Raw genomic sequence first — 17,255 nt, 5'->3', positions numbered from 1 at the left:
CATGGAGGGAGCCAGAGGGTTGGGCTCTGAGTCGACTACATTGTGGAGCATGACTATGATTCTGTACATGATGAATTAACTATTCAGATTGGGGAAAATCATCAGGGATGTGTGAAAACTAGGAGGAAGGATGGCTGGAAGGAGAACTGAATGGGAGCATAGGAATGTTTCCTGACAATTTTACTAAGGAAATTAAGAGGGAGACAGAATTCAAGGGTGAAAATTTGCCTATCAAATGGGAAAAGCAAGGGAATGTTTCAAGTCTTGTACAACGAATCAGCACCTGTGGACTTCTAGCTGGAGGAATTCAGCCACATGCACAAACGAAAAACATTAAGAAGAAAACCAAGAAACCTCAGTGTAAGGTTGACTTTGACTACATTCCACAAAATGAGGCTGAAGTGGAGCTGAAATTGGGAAACATTATCGATATTAGTGAAGAAGCAGAGGAAGGCTGGTGGGGTGGAACCCTGAACCCTGAACAACAAGTCGGCACTGTTTCCCTCAAACTTTTGGAAGGAATTAGAGGTAACAGATGATGGCGAAATTCATGAAGCCCAGGAGGATTCAGAAACAGTTTTGACTGGGTCGACCTCTCCGGGAATGGGAATGAAGCCACATCTGGATCAGTTCCTACCCAGCCAAAGAAAATCCAAGGAATTGGATTTGGAGATATTTTTAAAGAAGGCTCTGTGAAACTTAGGACAAGAACATCCAGTAGTGAAACAGAGGAGAAAAAAACAGAAAAGCCCCTAATCACACCCTGGGAACCTCCTTGTGCCGCGGGTGTGGCTCTAAAAAGACAGAAGACAAAAAGAAAGAAAGAAATAATGAGTATATGAACTATTACAGCTATAGAAAAATGTAGGGGAGGGCAAATTTTTTTAACATATTTTGTTTTGCCAATATGAAAAAAAGAGGCCTTATTTCTCATGTGCTGGGATTGCAAACTTTTTGTTTAGTTTGCTTGAAAATACTACTGAATCTGTATAAAGGAAAAAAATTCACACTAGTTTTTTTATTGAAACTTGTAGTATTATTTTTAAAAAGATCTATACTATAAATATGGTGATATCTTTACAAATAATCTGTAAAATATACTATTTGAGAGGGACAGGTTATCTTTGTAGTAGTGATAGTCACTACTTTTCCCCTAATACATAAGGGATATAAACTTGGTATGTATATATTTTTTACATTTAGCTTCTTACCCAGGATTACACTGTTGTGCCTGTTTGTTTGCAGTGTTGTTTAGTTTATACTTTGGGTGATGAAATACGAGTTTCCTAGCTCCAAACCAGGTTACTTACCCATGCATATAGTAATAACTAATGAAATAAAATAATTTCTGCAACTGGAATAATCAAAATAATTTAAACTTTTGGAGTATTTTATATTGCACTGTAGGATTCACAAAAGGAACTTAGTTAAAATGTATTGGCTTGTTAAATATATTGGGGAAAATGTGAGCTATATTTTAAATTCATTAGGTTTAAGAAACTAAAAAAAATGTCAGTTTAACCCTTAACTACAGCACATATAATATGCAAACACCAGCCTTACTGCTGTACTTCTCTGCTTATTTTACAGGCTCAAATATTACTCATTTCATGATCTTGTGATTTAATTCTTCATGCCCCTCCTTTAGATTTTTAATAATGGTAATGTTAGAAAAACAAAACTCCAAAACTTTGAGAACTTCCGTATGTGGTTTCATACTTTGACAAGTTATCATTATGTACTATTCAGGTTTACATTGTGTAATTTATGTAATAGACTAACTGATGGAGATATTTGGCTGTCATTTAGGTACCAACTTTATAAAGAGTGTTCAGTATATCATAAAATGTAATATTACAGCTTATTTAAAACCAAATATAATTGGCCACATTCAGAAAAAAAACTTTTCTACTACATTAAGTATTTTTTTCAATCAGCAAACTTGCTCCTTTGTACTAAGTAATTTATGTGATTGATCCCATCATTTCTTGATTATTTTTTGATTATAATGTTTTTACTAAAATAATACTTTCAATATTATCTAATTTTTCTGCTGAATTACATGTTCATCAAAAATTGTACAAAAATCTTGTGTGAAAATACTTGTTAAATATTCTAAATTATTCTGAGTCACCTAACATTTGATAAAATTATGTTTGGAGATTAAGCTAATTTGAGGCTCATGATGATCTACTTGTTCATATTACAGCTAATCATTATAACTAGCATCACATCACAGCTAATCTGTATAACTGCATATCCACTAAAAGAGCCATTTTTATATTAATCTTTAATTTTTATTAAATTTTTCAAGTATACATAACTTTTATTAGTTTTAGGGGTCAAAAGTTTCAAAAACCATTTTTACCTTGCTAAGTAAGTGCTAATGTTACTGCAAGAACATCAGAGGAAGAGAGTTTATCATGATGATTTAAAAAATAGAGTTCTAGGAGTTCCTGTCATGGTGAAGCGGAAATGAATCCGACGAGGAACCATGAGGTTTCGGGTTCAATCCCTGGCCTCCCTCAGTGTGTTAAGGATCCAGCGCTGCTGTGAGCTGTGGTGTAGGTTGCAGACGCGGTTTGAATCTGATGTTGCTGTCTGTGGCTGTGGCATAGGCCCGGGGCTACAGCTCCAATTCAGCCCCTAGCCTGGGAACCTCCATATGACATGGGTGCAGCTCTAAAAAGCAAAAAATAAAAAAGAAATAAAAACAAAAAATAAAAATAAAAATAAAGCAGAGTTCTAATATAAGAGAATTAGGTTCAGGCTTTGATATTTATTCATGTTGTGTGCTAGAAAATTTATAAAAGCTTTACTGTCTTCATTTCAAAAATAGGATTATAAAACTCAATCTGCACATTATTAGAAGAATTAAATAAAAACTAATATGTGGAGGCTTATGTTTCTATAAGATGGAGTAGCTTGAGGCAGATCAATACTCATGCAAAAAGCATATAGAAATGCGATTCTAAAGACAAAAATAATGCTTTCAAAGACATCTGACACTTCCAGTTTTCAGGTATGTGTGTAAGAACTTGGAGATAACCACACGATTCTAACAACAGGAAAAAAGATGAACAGACTGAAAAATCAACAACTTTTTGCATCTACAGAGCAGGAAGGACACAGGGTAAACAACTGTACTCGAGTAAGGTGAATTGGACAGGTGAATACAGGTAGTCAAGACTTATTGGAGCAGAGACTCAATGGTGGAAACTGCCATAGGCACCCGTGCCACCATAGGAAAACCTGAGTCTGTTAACACATGAGTTGCTGGAGATTTAATGTGGTCAACCTGGAGAGTTAAAATCTCTAAAGAGACCAGTAAAAAGTGAAACCTCCACAAAATTGTGAGATTTGCTTCCAGAAGCATGGCCACGTTCAAAAATAAACATCACAGAAAATCACCTAATGCTTCTGGCAGGGAGCAGAAGAAAGGAGCCATGTTGAAACACATCAGAGCATTCTGTTCCTAAAAAGGTCCAAGGAAAACTAGTTAACCAATGCCTAACCAGCTGGGACATTGTCCAAACCTAACTGAACTGGGAGAAAGAAATACCCAACTCTAGTACCCTCCAGCCTTCCATGTGAGAGAAGAAATATCCAAATCAAACCCACTGTAGTCATTCTTTTCCATCTAAGCAGGGAGAAGAAAAATAAGGAGCATTTGTGAAGTTTATAGTCCGGAGGCATAGGCTTACATAGGACTAAGACCTAATCATAGGACCAGAGAATGCTTCCCCTCACTCCACACCTAAGTACTCCATTTCTATAGACCTATTTAAACCAGTACCATTTACTCAGGATATTAAGATAAGGAAATAAGATCTGCTGTCAAAATTATGTAGTTAATAATGCAGACAAATACAGTTAAAATAAATGAGTATTATTTTTCCTGGACATTTCCTTTGGATTCACATAATTATGAAGTAATCTATCATAAAATTTTTTTTCATTTCTTCAAATAGCTCAATGACAACAATTGTAGGAATTCATATATTAAAAAACTAGGTCAAAATGATAAATTCAAATTCTTTGTCAAAATTCAACAGTTACACACACTACTCCCAGCACAAACTGTAAAGAAATGAACAAATTTCGCATTAGAAAGCAGACCTATGTATGCACTAATATTTAGTTGTGTTGGATACTGTGACCAACCTGATAAATTTTAAAAGGAAACATTTCCAGTATCAAATTATCACTGTACTCCATATATTTTCTTTCACCATTTTTCCTAAATCAGAACTTGAAAGGCTATAAAAGGAGGTTATTTTTTTTAATGGTAAACATAGAACAAATTAGATTAAACGTAACTAGCAGGAAATATGGTCTTTAAACTTTAGACATACCAATCTTTTACCTTTTTTGAATACCAAAGCAGTTTTCCAAAAACACTTAAAAAGTCAAATATCTTTTTAATATTTGTAGATATTTGTAGATATTCTAATTATCTACAAACTCTAAAGTAAATACATGTGTCTATTCTTGGGTCTCTTTCTATTTCTGTGATTTTTGTGGATTTTTGGCTTTGTATCTCCCTCTAGTATGATTATATTTTTTTTTACTGGATATTCAAAACTGTATGCAAGTGTTAAAGGTACAGGGTGATAATTAATTGCACAGATATAATTAAATTCATTGTAGCACACAGGTTAGGGAAGAAAAGCTTAACTAAAATGGAATGAGGTTATTCAAATACGTGTTTCATGCTATGGGAGAAATGATGGATTCATTGTACTTCTGCTTGGAGTCTATGATTTCGGTGTTGTGACCTAAAAGTCTAGGTATTGACGCAGGCTCTTCCACCTTGGCAAGTCATAAATATCAAATTTTGTCTTCGGACATTAGGAAACAACAGGGATTTCTTGAGATTCTTTATCAGCGGGTGCTGCTTTGCACTTGTGGGTCTCTGTTTTCCTTGCTTGATGCTTAGGATTTATCAACTATGTTTAGGGAGAAAACAAAGAGATGGGAAAAAATGGACTATGAATACCTTAGGGAATTGTTTAGTCTGTGGTCACAGTGGTTATCAGGGATTTCGGAATATACATCAGTGTGAATGAGATTCTTAAGAAGGAGAAATTTTAGAGGAAAAAATACATTAAAATTTTGAGGAAGGGATTTGGCTGGAAAAACAGAAAAAATTCTCCATCATTCTCAACCTTTTTCTTGCAAAACAGAAATAGGAAAAAAAGCAATTTGCCAAAAGGTTCATCTGTCAGGCTAAGCTAAATGAACTCTGTCTCCAATAACTGGTTCTTATTTCCCTTTTATGAATCTTACCAAAACTACACAATGAAAATGATTAGTTTAAAGTAATAAAGTGTGTGTGTTTTTTTTTTTACTGACAACTAAAGAAAAACACTTTTTCAGAATTCTGTTCATGAGCATGTATTTTTTTCTGCATAAATATCACGTGATATTTAACGTCCTCTAATAAACTGGTTTACAGATCTGGATATCCTAAAATTTCTCTCCTCTTTGATAGCTTGAATAGTTCCTATTTGGCAGAATTTGTCTTATTGTTTTCAGTTTGACTCCTACCATATGAATATTTTAAGGAGTAAAAGCATATGTTTTTTGAATTACACTTTCTAATTATATTGAAGAAAAAATAATTGAAATAAATTATAAATATTAGTATCAACTAACTTTTACTTGGCTATTCCAATCTTTCCCTCAAAAACAGATGTTTAAGTCCAGGTCCAGGTTATATTTACAAATGTTATAGTTCCATTATTTCATTTCCCCACCCAATTCTGAATTTAATTTATAACCCCTGAAGCATTCATTTCTTTTACCCTGCAGAAAAACCTCATTTATTATTTTAAAATTATTATTCTTCTTTTTGCTAAACGTACCAATATACCCACTTATTTAATCAATTTATATTTAGTCCAAGTAATGAGTTGATGCTTTACAAAATCTATGTTATATATGGGAAGAAATATAAATATAGGAAAGATAAATAAAAGACAAAAAATACTTTCTTTAATTTTATCTTCCTTATAATATGTAAGGGGTTATGCATAATTTATAATTCTTTCAACACATTTATTGTTGTCAAACTACAGTATTCTGATTAAACAAGTGATTTTCAAAGCAGAATTAGGTGTTTGTTGAAATTATTTTGCTGGGCAATTCTTCATGAGGAAATGGTCTTCTATAATTTCTTATGATCTTTATTATTTTTAAACATCTTCATTATTTTTAACTCTTTTTCAATTCTGTATTGTCTATACTTGAAGATTTATTTTGCCATTTAAATATTGGCTATATTTACCAAACAGATTTTTGAATATATTTATATATATATATATATATATATATTTATAACACAATTATACTGGAAGTTAAAATTGATGAAAACTTTTGAGTCCTGTATTTGTCCATATTGTTATTCATATTACTTTTACAGTGTTATTCAACTCCAAGTCCAATTTAGCTTCTGTTAGGGATAATTTTAATTTTATTAATTAATCCATTTTTCTCGATCCATCTTCGTATATTGTTTTTCTCTTTTACTAATCATTACTTTTAATCATTTCTACTTGTGATTTTTTTATTGATCATCACATTAATTATTACTCCTCAACTGGTGTACTGGAAACTCAGGATTCCTGAGTTTACATTTTCACCATTCTACTGTCTAGTTCTGTGTCTTTCAAAATGATCTTCTCATTACTGTACTCCATTTTGCTCTTATGCATAATGCTAATAACAATTATAATATCACATCATTGTTTCCAGAATTATATTTAAAACAGCTACCAGTACCTGTAATTTAGTGAGTAGTCAACAAAATGGATATCTTATGATAATATTATGTTTGTTGTTCAGCTTCCCCCGCTAGAGTAGAGAGGCTAAAAGCATTTCAGGGTAAAGTGTATTTCAACATTTCAGGTGGAAGATCGCTTAAGAAATAGGTTGTACCTGTATTAAGAAGATGTGTCACTTGTTTGAGAAATAATTTTTAGAAACAGCACTACGACACTACCTGGGAATTCAAATTCAGAGGCCAATGGTTGCACTTCTATTAGATATCATATGAAGAGATATGTCATAGACTAACCAAGGTGGCAGAGAAGACAGATGATGTAACATTAATTGGCTTAGGAGTGGGAAGAGTGGGAGGGAATGGGGACGTTTTAATTTAGAAGTGCTAGACCCTTATTCAGAGTGGTAGAACATCGGGAGTTCCCGTGATGGCGCAGCGGAAATGTATCTGACCAGGAACCATGAGGCTGCGGGTTCAATCCCTGGCCTTGCTCAGTGGGTTAAGGATCCGGCGTTGCCGTGAGCTGTGGTGTGGGTCGCAGATGTGGCTCGGATCTGCATTGCTGTGGCTGTGGTGTGGGCCTGTGGCTGTAGCTTTGATTGGACCCCTAGCCTGGGAATCTCCATAAGCCAGGAGTGCAGCCCTAAAAACACACACACACACACACACACACACACACACACACACACACACACAAATTCTATGTTGGGTAAGCAGTAGATAACAGATATTTTAAAATATATAAGTAAAGCATTTCAGGATAGCTCCACAGATTAGTGATTTAGCATAGACAGTATTTTTTTTTTAAAGCAAACTCATCCTGATTCACATGTAACAGAATCAAAACTAAAAAGAATATTGAGAGCACCATAGGTTTTACTTGTGTAAGGTGGTCTCACTATGTTACAAATCTTTTTTTCACATTCTGTGCTCTTGAAATTCTGGTCAAACACAGAAATTGTTTTGATGTCCCAAAACCAGATTATTATCTGCATTTCAAAATTCCTTAAGGGAAATTTTAGGTAATTCTACTATTTTGGTTTCTTTGGTAGGGGATATAGGAATATATCTTTATGCCCATGTCTATGAAACTCAGAAAGAATAAATACATTTTATTAATATTGTTCTCCTTAATTCAACATTTACATTCACTCTCCAACTAGCGTCAGAAGTATCCCAAGTAGTTGAAGACAGTGTTTATTGGGTATAACTATTCCTCAAACTTAATAACTATTGTATTTCATTATTAATTTAAAAAATAAAACAGTAAAATAATGCATTTCCCATTTATAATTAAACACGTGTAAAAGTTAATAATTTTAAATACTTATAAATGTTAAAGATTCTCAAATAGAGACCAAACAACTGGTTTATATGGAAACATAACAGTCTTTTTTTGTTTGTTTGTTTTTTCTTTTTTCTGGGGCTGCACCCACATTTTATACTCTTTTTTTTTTAATTTTTTTTTTGTCTTTTTGCCATTTCTTGGGCCGTTCCTGCGGCATATGGAGGTTCCCAGGCTAGGGGTCTAATCGGAGCTATAGCCACCGGCCTACGCCACAGCCACAGCAACGTGGGATCCAAGCCACGTCTGCGACCTACACCACAGCTCACAGCAATGCCGGATCCTTAACCCACTGAGTGAGGCCAGGTACCAAACCAGAAACCTCATGGTTCCCAGTCGGATTCGTTAACCATTGAGCCATGACAGCAACTCCAACAGTCATTTTTTAAATAAATATTTTCTAATTTGAACATAAACTCTAATAGCTAATCTGTTACAATTTTCTTTCATTTCATTGAATAGAGTGTACATCAATGAATTGAAAGTATTACAAAAATATAAAAGAATATTAATTAGTCTTAAGGGTAGGTAGTAACTAAATACAAATAAAAGATGGTAAAAATATTTATATTCCATGCTACATTAGATATAATTTAAATGAAAAATATTTTACATTCTTGATTACCTAGAATTCAAAGACAAAAAAAGACTGAAAAAACTACATTAACTTCTTTCATATAATCACAGGAAAAGGAAATTAGATGAGGAAAAAGTTTCTATTTAAGAATATAAATAAAATTAGCTTCTTTGGAACAAAGATTTTTGTGAAAATAAAGTGTAAAAAGAGATAAAGATCAATACCAAATGAGAGAGAGAAAGGGAAGAAGCTAAAAACAAACTGTTATTAACAGAGACTCCTTTGTTCATTTCCTTTACACATAGAGCAATAGCATATTCACTTGTTTGAGAAAGAAACAATCTTATGTATCATATTCACAAAGGCATTTTTCACTTGTTGGTTCCGTAAACTGTAGATGAAAGGGTTCAAAAGTGGTGCAACAGAGGTACTGAGCACTGCGATTCCCTTGGAAAAAGATACTCTTTGTTTGACTGAAGGTTTAGCGTACATGAAGATGCAGCTGCCATAAGAAAGGGATATCACAATCATGTGAGACGAACAGGTTGAGAAAGCTTTTTTCCTCTGATTACTTGAGGGGAGTTTTAGAATTGTTAATACAATATAGGTATATGATATTATCACCACTGCTAACGTGACCACAAGTGTCACCACAGCTGAGATGAATCCCATGGTCTCAGTGGGATGTATGTCTGAGCAGGAGATCTGCAGGAGGGCAGTTGGGTCACACAGAAAGTGGTCAACAATGTTGGAAGCACAAAAGTCAAGCTTTAGAACTAGGAGGAGAGGTATAAAGATGGTAAAGAACCCAGCAAGCCAACAACTGAGGACAAGCTGAATGCAGATTTTACTGTTCATGATGGTTGTGTAATGCAGGGGCTTACAGATGGCAACATAGCGGTCATAGGACATTGCTGCCAGCAAGTAAAATTCAGATGCTCCAAGAAGGAAGACAAAAAACAACTGAATGAAACAGTTGTTATAGGAAATGGTTTTGTCCCCAGTTACCATCACAACAAGACATTTAGGGATGCATGTAGCAGTAAAGAAAATTTCCAAGAAGGAAAAATTCCGAAGGAAAAAATACATGGGGGTCTTGAGGTGAATATCCACCAGGGTGAGTATGATAATGATCAGATTTCCAGTGATGCTTAGTAAGAAGGTGAGAAGAAGGAAGATAAATAATACAACTTTCAGTTGTGGGTCATTGGTCAAACCTGCTAGAATAAATATGGTCACTCTTGTATGGTTTCCCATTACTTTCCTCTATTTTTCCAGGTCTACATAAGGAAAAAAAAAAAAAAACAAGAAAAGAAGATAACAATGATCCCAATGAAAAATAACAATGAATACTACTGTTGAAGGCAGTTAACAAAGATATATTTCAAATAGAACAATACAATGTTCATTCATGTTTTAAAGATGGTTGTCATGAAGAACAAGAGTTTGCATTTCTGGAGTATCTGGACAGAGAATTCAATCTTTAGTTTGCAATTGTACCACAAAATAACCTTTATGATGTATTGATTGCTGAGTCTAAATAAATTAAAGGGTCATTGGAGGGACTTTTAAAGATAGAAAAATGTTTTATCCACATTTGATATTTGGCAAGATGGGTTGAATATTGTTTCCTTTTCAATTAAGAGGTTTGCGTAATAAAAGGAAAATGATGCCTGTTCTTACAAGTGTATTAACCCATGTTTTGCATTTAACTAGCATACACACAGCACACATTCACACACACACACACAGCTAAAGGTTGTTTGCGGTAACATTCAGAGATGTTGACAGGGGATGCTGAGATAAGATAATGAGAAATGAGATCAGCTGCAAAATCATGTCATTAATAATGTAGACAGACATATATGGGTAAAAGAAATGGCTATTATTATTCTTGACATCCCTTTTACATTCACATGATTATGAAGCAATCTATTTTAATTTTTTTTCATTTATGCAAATGACTCAATGGCAACAATTGTAAGAATGCTTCGCTCTAGGATGCTGATATCTGAAGACTTAAATCAGAATTATACCATGTCAAATTTCTTCTTGTCTTATTTCAACAATTTTGGAGGTCCCACTGTGGCACAGCAGGTTAGTTGTCTCTGTGGTGGTGTGGGTTCAGTGGGTTAAGGATCCGGCACAGTGAGTTAAGGATCTGGTGTTGCTACAGCTGTGGTGTAGGTCACAGCTACGGTCAGATTCAATTCCTGGCCCCAGGAACTTCCATAAGCCATGGGTGGGCTAAGAAAGAAAAAAAAATTGCCCACACCAACTCTTCTAAACACACACTTTAAAAAAATTAACAAAATTCACATTATAAAATGAAAAGGAGTCATGTCTATGAATGCAGTGATGTTTAGTTGTGTAAGATATTGTAGATGTGAGAAAATTTTTAACAGGAGAAGTTATTCAATATCAAATTATGATTGTATTCCATGTTATCTTCTTTCACAATTTTCCTTAAATCAGTATTTCGAAGGTTGGAGAAAAGGAGGTTAATACATAATAATAAAATAGAACAAAGGTAGGTGAAAACATATCTAACAGGAAATATGATCTTTGAACTTTAGACATACCAAATCTTTTCATCTTTTTGAGTCCTAAAGCAGTCTGCCAAAAATACTTAAAATCTCCATCTTTTTTGAAGAAGACATATATACAGATTTGTTCAGAAAAAAATCATCTCTGCTTCAATATTTAACTCCTTTTTTTACGATGCTGAACACAGCACACTGCTATTCCTTTCCTCTATAAATGGATTTCACTCTACTTCTCAATTTATAATTTCTTTCTCATCTATCTTTGCCAACTTTGTAAATATAAATGATTTATAATTAGAATTTCTTCAGATTTTTTGACCAGTGTGTTACATTTCCACATTACTATAATTTACTTATATATTGATACATTTCTAAGTATTACCCACTGTGCCATATCAAATTACTCAACACTTAATTATATGGAGTATTTATGCTTTCTATGCCCTGAAGGAAAATAGCTAATGATTATGAAAATACCTCAGGAGGATATGACATCTAAGAACACCAATCCCAAAGGATCAAAAATTTCTATGTTACACTGGTATTCCACTGGGAACTGAAGAGTTTTAAAAGTTAAAATATATATTGAAAATTTTTCTTTACCTCTGCCTCCAGAGATTTCAGTCTAGATTTCTCTAACATCTGTATACCCTCGACATCTTGTGTTAAAACCCCAAATGTATAGATAAGCATTTGGAAACAAAAAAGTTTATTTTAGTTAGTAATGAAAAATGACACAAAGAGATGAAGAAATTTGTTTGTCATAGAAAATATTGTACTTCAAGGTAAATACAACATGTTAATACTGCATACACACCTAACATTTCATGTCCTGTATGACCTCAGTTTCTTTTCTGAAAGCTGTCTTTTCTCCAGTAGTCTCTGTGACATTTTCTATTTGATTTTAAGCCAAACTCATAATAACTAAACATTCTTCACTTTTACAGATTTTTGTAAAATAGAATATATAAACAACTTATACAACCCCACAGCAAAAAAGCCAATCACTCAATGGAAAAATGGGCAAAAGACCTGAATAGGCATTTCTCCAAAGAAGATATACAGATGGCCAGCAAACACATGAAAAAAATGCTCAAAATCATTGATTATAAGAGAAATGCAAATCAAAACTACCATGAGATACCACCTCACACCAGTCAGAATGGCCATCATTAATAAATCCACAAATAACAAGTGCTGGAGAGGCTGTGAAGAAAAGGGAACCCTCCTGCACTGTTGGTGGGAATGTAAACTGGTACAGCCACTATGGAGAACAGTTTGGAGATACCTTAGAAATCTATACATAGAACTTCCATATGACCCCGCAATCCCACTCTTGGGCATATATCGGGACAAAACTCTACTTAGAAGAGACACATGCACCCGCATGTTCATTGCAGCACTATTCACAATAGCCAGGACATGGAAACAACCCAAATGTCCATCGACAGATGATTGGATTAGGAAGACAAGGTATATATACACAATGGAATACTACTCAGCCATAAAGAAGAATGACATTATGTCATTTGCAGCAACATGGATGGAACTAGAGACTCTCATACTGAGTGAAATGAGCCAGAAAGACAAAGACAAATACCATATGATATCACTTATAACTGGAATCTAATATCCACCACAAATGAACATCTCCTCAGAAAAGAAAATCATGGACTTGGAGAAGAGACTTGTGGCTGCCTGATGGGAGGGGGAGGGAGTGGGAGGGATCGGGAGCTTGGGCTTATCAGACACAACTTAGAATAGATTTACAAGGAGATCCTGCTGAATAGCATTGAGAACTTTGTCTAGATACTCATGTTGCAACAGAACAAAGGGTGGGGGAAAAAATGTCTACATGTAAGAATAACTTGATCCCCTTGCTGTACAGTGGGAAAATAAAAAAATAAATAAATAAAAATAAAAATTTAAAAAATCATAAAATAGTAAATGAAATGGATCTGAAAAGATATGTGTCATGAATACGATTTGAAGAATACAATCTTTTAAAAGAATTGATTACATTTTGCTTCATCATTTATATGTCCTCTTTTCCCATTTTGAGAAAGTATATCAAATGATCCTGGAGCACTATCTAAATTTAAAAATTTTAAATTTCACAGAATGTGATAAAAATATGTAACCCAAGACAATCTTATACAAGTAAATCCTAAGGCTCTCTCAACATTCTTTTTAGTTTTGATTGCTATATGTGAACAAGGATGAATTTGCTTAAAAAACACACTATCCAAGTTGAACCCCTAATTTATCATGGAGCCATCCTGAAATGCTTTATTTACATATTTTAAAGTGTCTGTTATCTACTACTTACTTAACATAGAAGATGTACTACAACTCTTAATAAGGTTGAGCACTTCCAAATTAAAACTTCCCCATTCCCACTCCCAAGCAGATTCATGTTACATCATCTGTCTTCTCTGCCACCTTGATGAGTCCCTTCACACGATATCTAATAGAACCACAACCATTCACCTTTGAATTTGAATTCCCAGGTCGTTTCCTAGTGCTCTTTCTAAAAGTTATTTCTCAAACAAGTGACACATCTTCTTAATATAGGTGCAACTTATTTCTTAAGCTGTCTTACACCTGAAATGCTGAAATGCCTTACCTTGAAATGCTTTCAGCCTCTCTACTCTAGTGAGGGAAGGTGAACAACATGATATTAAAATAAGATTTCCACACTAAATTATAGGTACTGGCAGATGTGTAGATATAATTCTGAAAAGAGCATTATGATAGAAAAAATTATTATTAGATTTTAATAAGAAGCAAAAGATAGTTCAATAAGGGTCATTTTGAAAGATATAGAGCTAAAAAATAGAATCATAAAAATTTAAACTCAGGAGACCTGAGTTTCCAGTGCACCACTTGAGTAATGAATTATGAAATGATTAGTGAGATATTCCTGGTAGCAATGATTAGAAGTAATGATTATTAAGAGGAGAACAACAATACAGGGAGTTGTATCAAGAAAAATGGGGAAATGAAGAAAATTAAAATTCTTCCTAACAGATGCCTAAATGAGACCTTTGAGATAGCAATTAAATAAGTACATGATAGAAATGCTAGATATGGAGTGCCTGTAATAGAAAATGAGAGAGTTAATCATGTGAAAGTAATATGGGGAGATAAATAGATTGGTACAGAACTCAACAATTTTCAATATTTTTAAACCTTCAGGATTATCCTACTAGGACGTATTTTTTTTTTAAATCTATATGACTATATCTAGCCAGTTTATAAATTTAAATTACCACTTAAAGAGTTAAAAGTAATGTAGTTGCTTCCAAAATGATGTTAAGATTATAAGAAATTACTGAAGACCACTGCCTCATGGGGAATTGACCAGTATAGTAATGAAAACCAACACCTGATTGTGGTTTTAAAAATCACTCAGATATGCTGATCTACTTCTTATGGTTTGTACAACAGTAAATGAGCTGAAAGAATTATAAATTATAAATGGTGCACACATCCCCCATGTATCATAAGGAGGATGATAAAGGAAAGTAACTTTTTTTTTTTTTTTGGTCACCCCACAGCATATGGAGTTTCCAGGCCAGGGATCAGATCCAAGTCACAGCCTTGAACTAAGCCAGAGCCACTCTGGGTCCACTGTGCTGGGAGGGGGATTGAACCTGTGTCCCAACACTCCTAAGCAGCTTCCAAACTCGTTGCACCACAGCAGGAACTCCTAAAGGAAAGTAATTTTGATTTCTATTTTACTAAGCTTTCCTATAGTTCTTTATATATAAGATATTTTAAAAGCATTAGCTCATTACTTAGATTAAAGATCAATAGGAAAATACACATGCAGATTGATACATTTAATAAAAAGTAAGAGATTGATTAAAAATATTAAATATATGAGGAGTTCCCATCGTGGCTCAGTGGTTGACAAACCTGAATAGTAACCATGAGGTTGGTAGGTTCGATCCCTGGCCTCGCTCAGTGGGTTAAGGATCCAACATTGCCGTGAGCTGTGGTGTAGGTCACAGATGCAGCTCAGATCTTGCATTGCTGTGACTGTGGTGTAGGCCGGCAGCTACAGGTGTGATTCGACCCCTAGCCTGTGAACCTCCCTATGCCCTAGGTGCAACCCTAAAAAGACAAAAGACAAAAAATAAAATAAAAAATAAATATATTAAGTATATGAGATTTTCTATGTTGAAAAAAATAAATACCTTCAGGGTTTATAAGTTAAATTCAGAAATTGTGTGGAAAAATGAATTAAAGCTGTAACTCTTGTAGGTATAACAGGAACTTAAAAGTTTTTATTGAAGGGAAGTCTTTGGAACATGGGTTGTAACTGACACATTTAGAATGTATTTCAATTACTTTTTCTTTAATATCATTAGAAATTGTAATTCAAGTGACTGACATGCTCTTTAAAATAACTCCTTAAAATATTCATACAGTAAGGAGTAAAATTAGAAACAATCACGTTAAGTTGTGTTTTGGCAAATAGGAACTATACAATTTGCTAAAAAGTGACTGTTTCTTAGGATGTGATGATCTCCTAGCTATCATGTGACATTTTTTGCAGGGAAAAAATACTCTCTCGTTGTTAGGATTCTGCAAAAGTGTCTTTCTTTGGTTGTCAGCCTTAAAAAAATTGGTCTGTTACTTTAATCATCTTTTTTATGTAGTTTTGCTAAGATTCATAAAATAGAAATAAGTTCCAATTAAGAAGATACAGTTCATTGACTTAAACCTACAGATTAAACTTTACTGCAAATTGTTATTTTCTTGTTGCTATTTTACAAGCAGAAGTTTGTACATGATGGAGGACTTATCCTCTTTATTGTGTTAAATGCCTAACTAAAATTTGTTGTTGTTGATTTTTGTTTTTTTTGCCTTTTCTGGGGCCGCTTCCGCGGCATATGGAGGTTCCCAGGCTAGGGGTCTAATTGGAGCTGTAGCTGCCGACCTACGCCACATCCACAGCAACAATGGATCCAAGCCATATTTGCGATCTATAGCACAGCTCACGGCAATGTCAGATCCTTAACCCACTGAGTGAGGCCAGGGATCGAACCCGCAACCTCATGGTTCCGAGTCAGATTCATTAACCACTGAGCCATGATGGGAACTCCCCCTAACTAAAATTTTTAATGTATTTCTTCTTCCAAAATTTCTTTATGGAAATCCCATTCACACTGATCTATATGCCTAAATTCCTGATGACTACTGTGACCAAAGAGTAAACAATTTCCTAGAGTGTATGTAATTAGTATTTCCCATCTTTTGGGGAGTTTCATAATTTCATGTTCCTATATCCCATGACTATTCTATTGTGGTTGGCAAACCATTCATTACCTGGTCATGATGCACAGCAAAGTGTGCTACCCACTTGTACGCCACTCCTGGGAACTGGGTTACTAGATTAATCTTTTAATGTAGTTTGAACCTACATCAAAATTAATTTGTTGGTGTTTGGATATCCAATTGTTTTGGAAGTATTTGCCAAATACAGTGCTATACCACTGAATAAGTGAAGAAGAAATCTATGAGATAGAAAGCAGAAAATTATAGAAACACCAGTAAAGACAAGAGGCAAATCTTTAGAAGATAAATATAATTGCTGTATTTCTAGCTGGAATCAGCAGGGAGAATTGAGAAGGTACAATGAACTGATTTTAGTAGTGATAAGATGACATCACTAGAGATCCTACAGATATGAAAAGTATAATGAGATATTATGAGTAACTTTGTGCCAAATATAGATCATTTATAGAAAATGGATGAAATCCTTGCAAAACATAAACTTCCAAAGTGCCAGAGAAGAAAGGTTTAAGTCAAATATCCTATACTTGTTAAAGTTATTTCAAAATGTGTAGAATGAGGAACTCCCATTGTGGCTCAGCAGGTTAGGAACCTGACTACTATCCATGAGGATGCAGGTTCGATCCCTGGCCTCACTCAGTGGGTTAAATGATCTGGCTCTTGCTTCAGCTTGGGCCACAGATGCATCTCAGATCTGGT

General features: G+C 34.2%; 1 protein-coding gene across 1 annotated transcript; it reads right to left on the bottom strand.

Annotated features, from left to right (window-relative positions):
• LOC110260676 (olfactory receptor 6C3-like) lies at positions 8,268–15,089 on the bottom strand. The gene has a single exon (XM_021091763.1). The coding sequence runs from the start codon at positions 9,961–9,963 to the stop codon at positions 9,025–9,027; it is 939 nt and encodes a 312-aa protein (XP_020947422.1). The 5' UTR covers positions 9,964–15,089; the 3' UTR covers positions 8,268–9,024.

The sequence above is a fragment of the Sus scrofa genome, chromosome 5, assembly GCF_000003025.6.
Source record: "Sus scrofa isolate TJ Tabasco breed Duroc chromosome 5, Sscrofa11.1, whole genome shotgun sequence".
In the NCBI taxonomy this organism is placed as follows: Eukaryota; Metazoa; Chordata; class Mammalia; order Artiodactyla; family Suidae; genus Sus; species Sus scrofa.
Note: the sequence above shows the minus strand (reverse complement) of the source record. Positions and strands in the feature narration are given on the sequence as shown.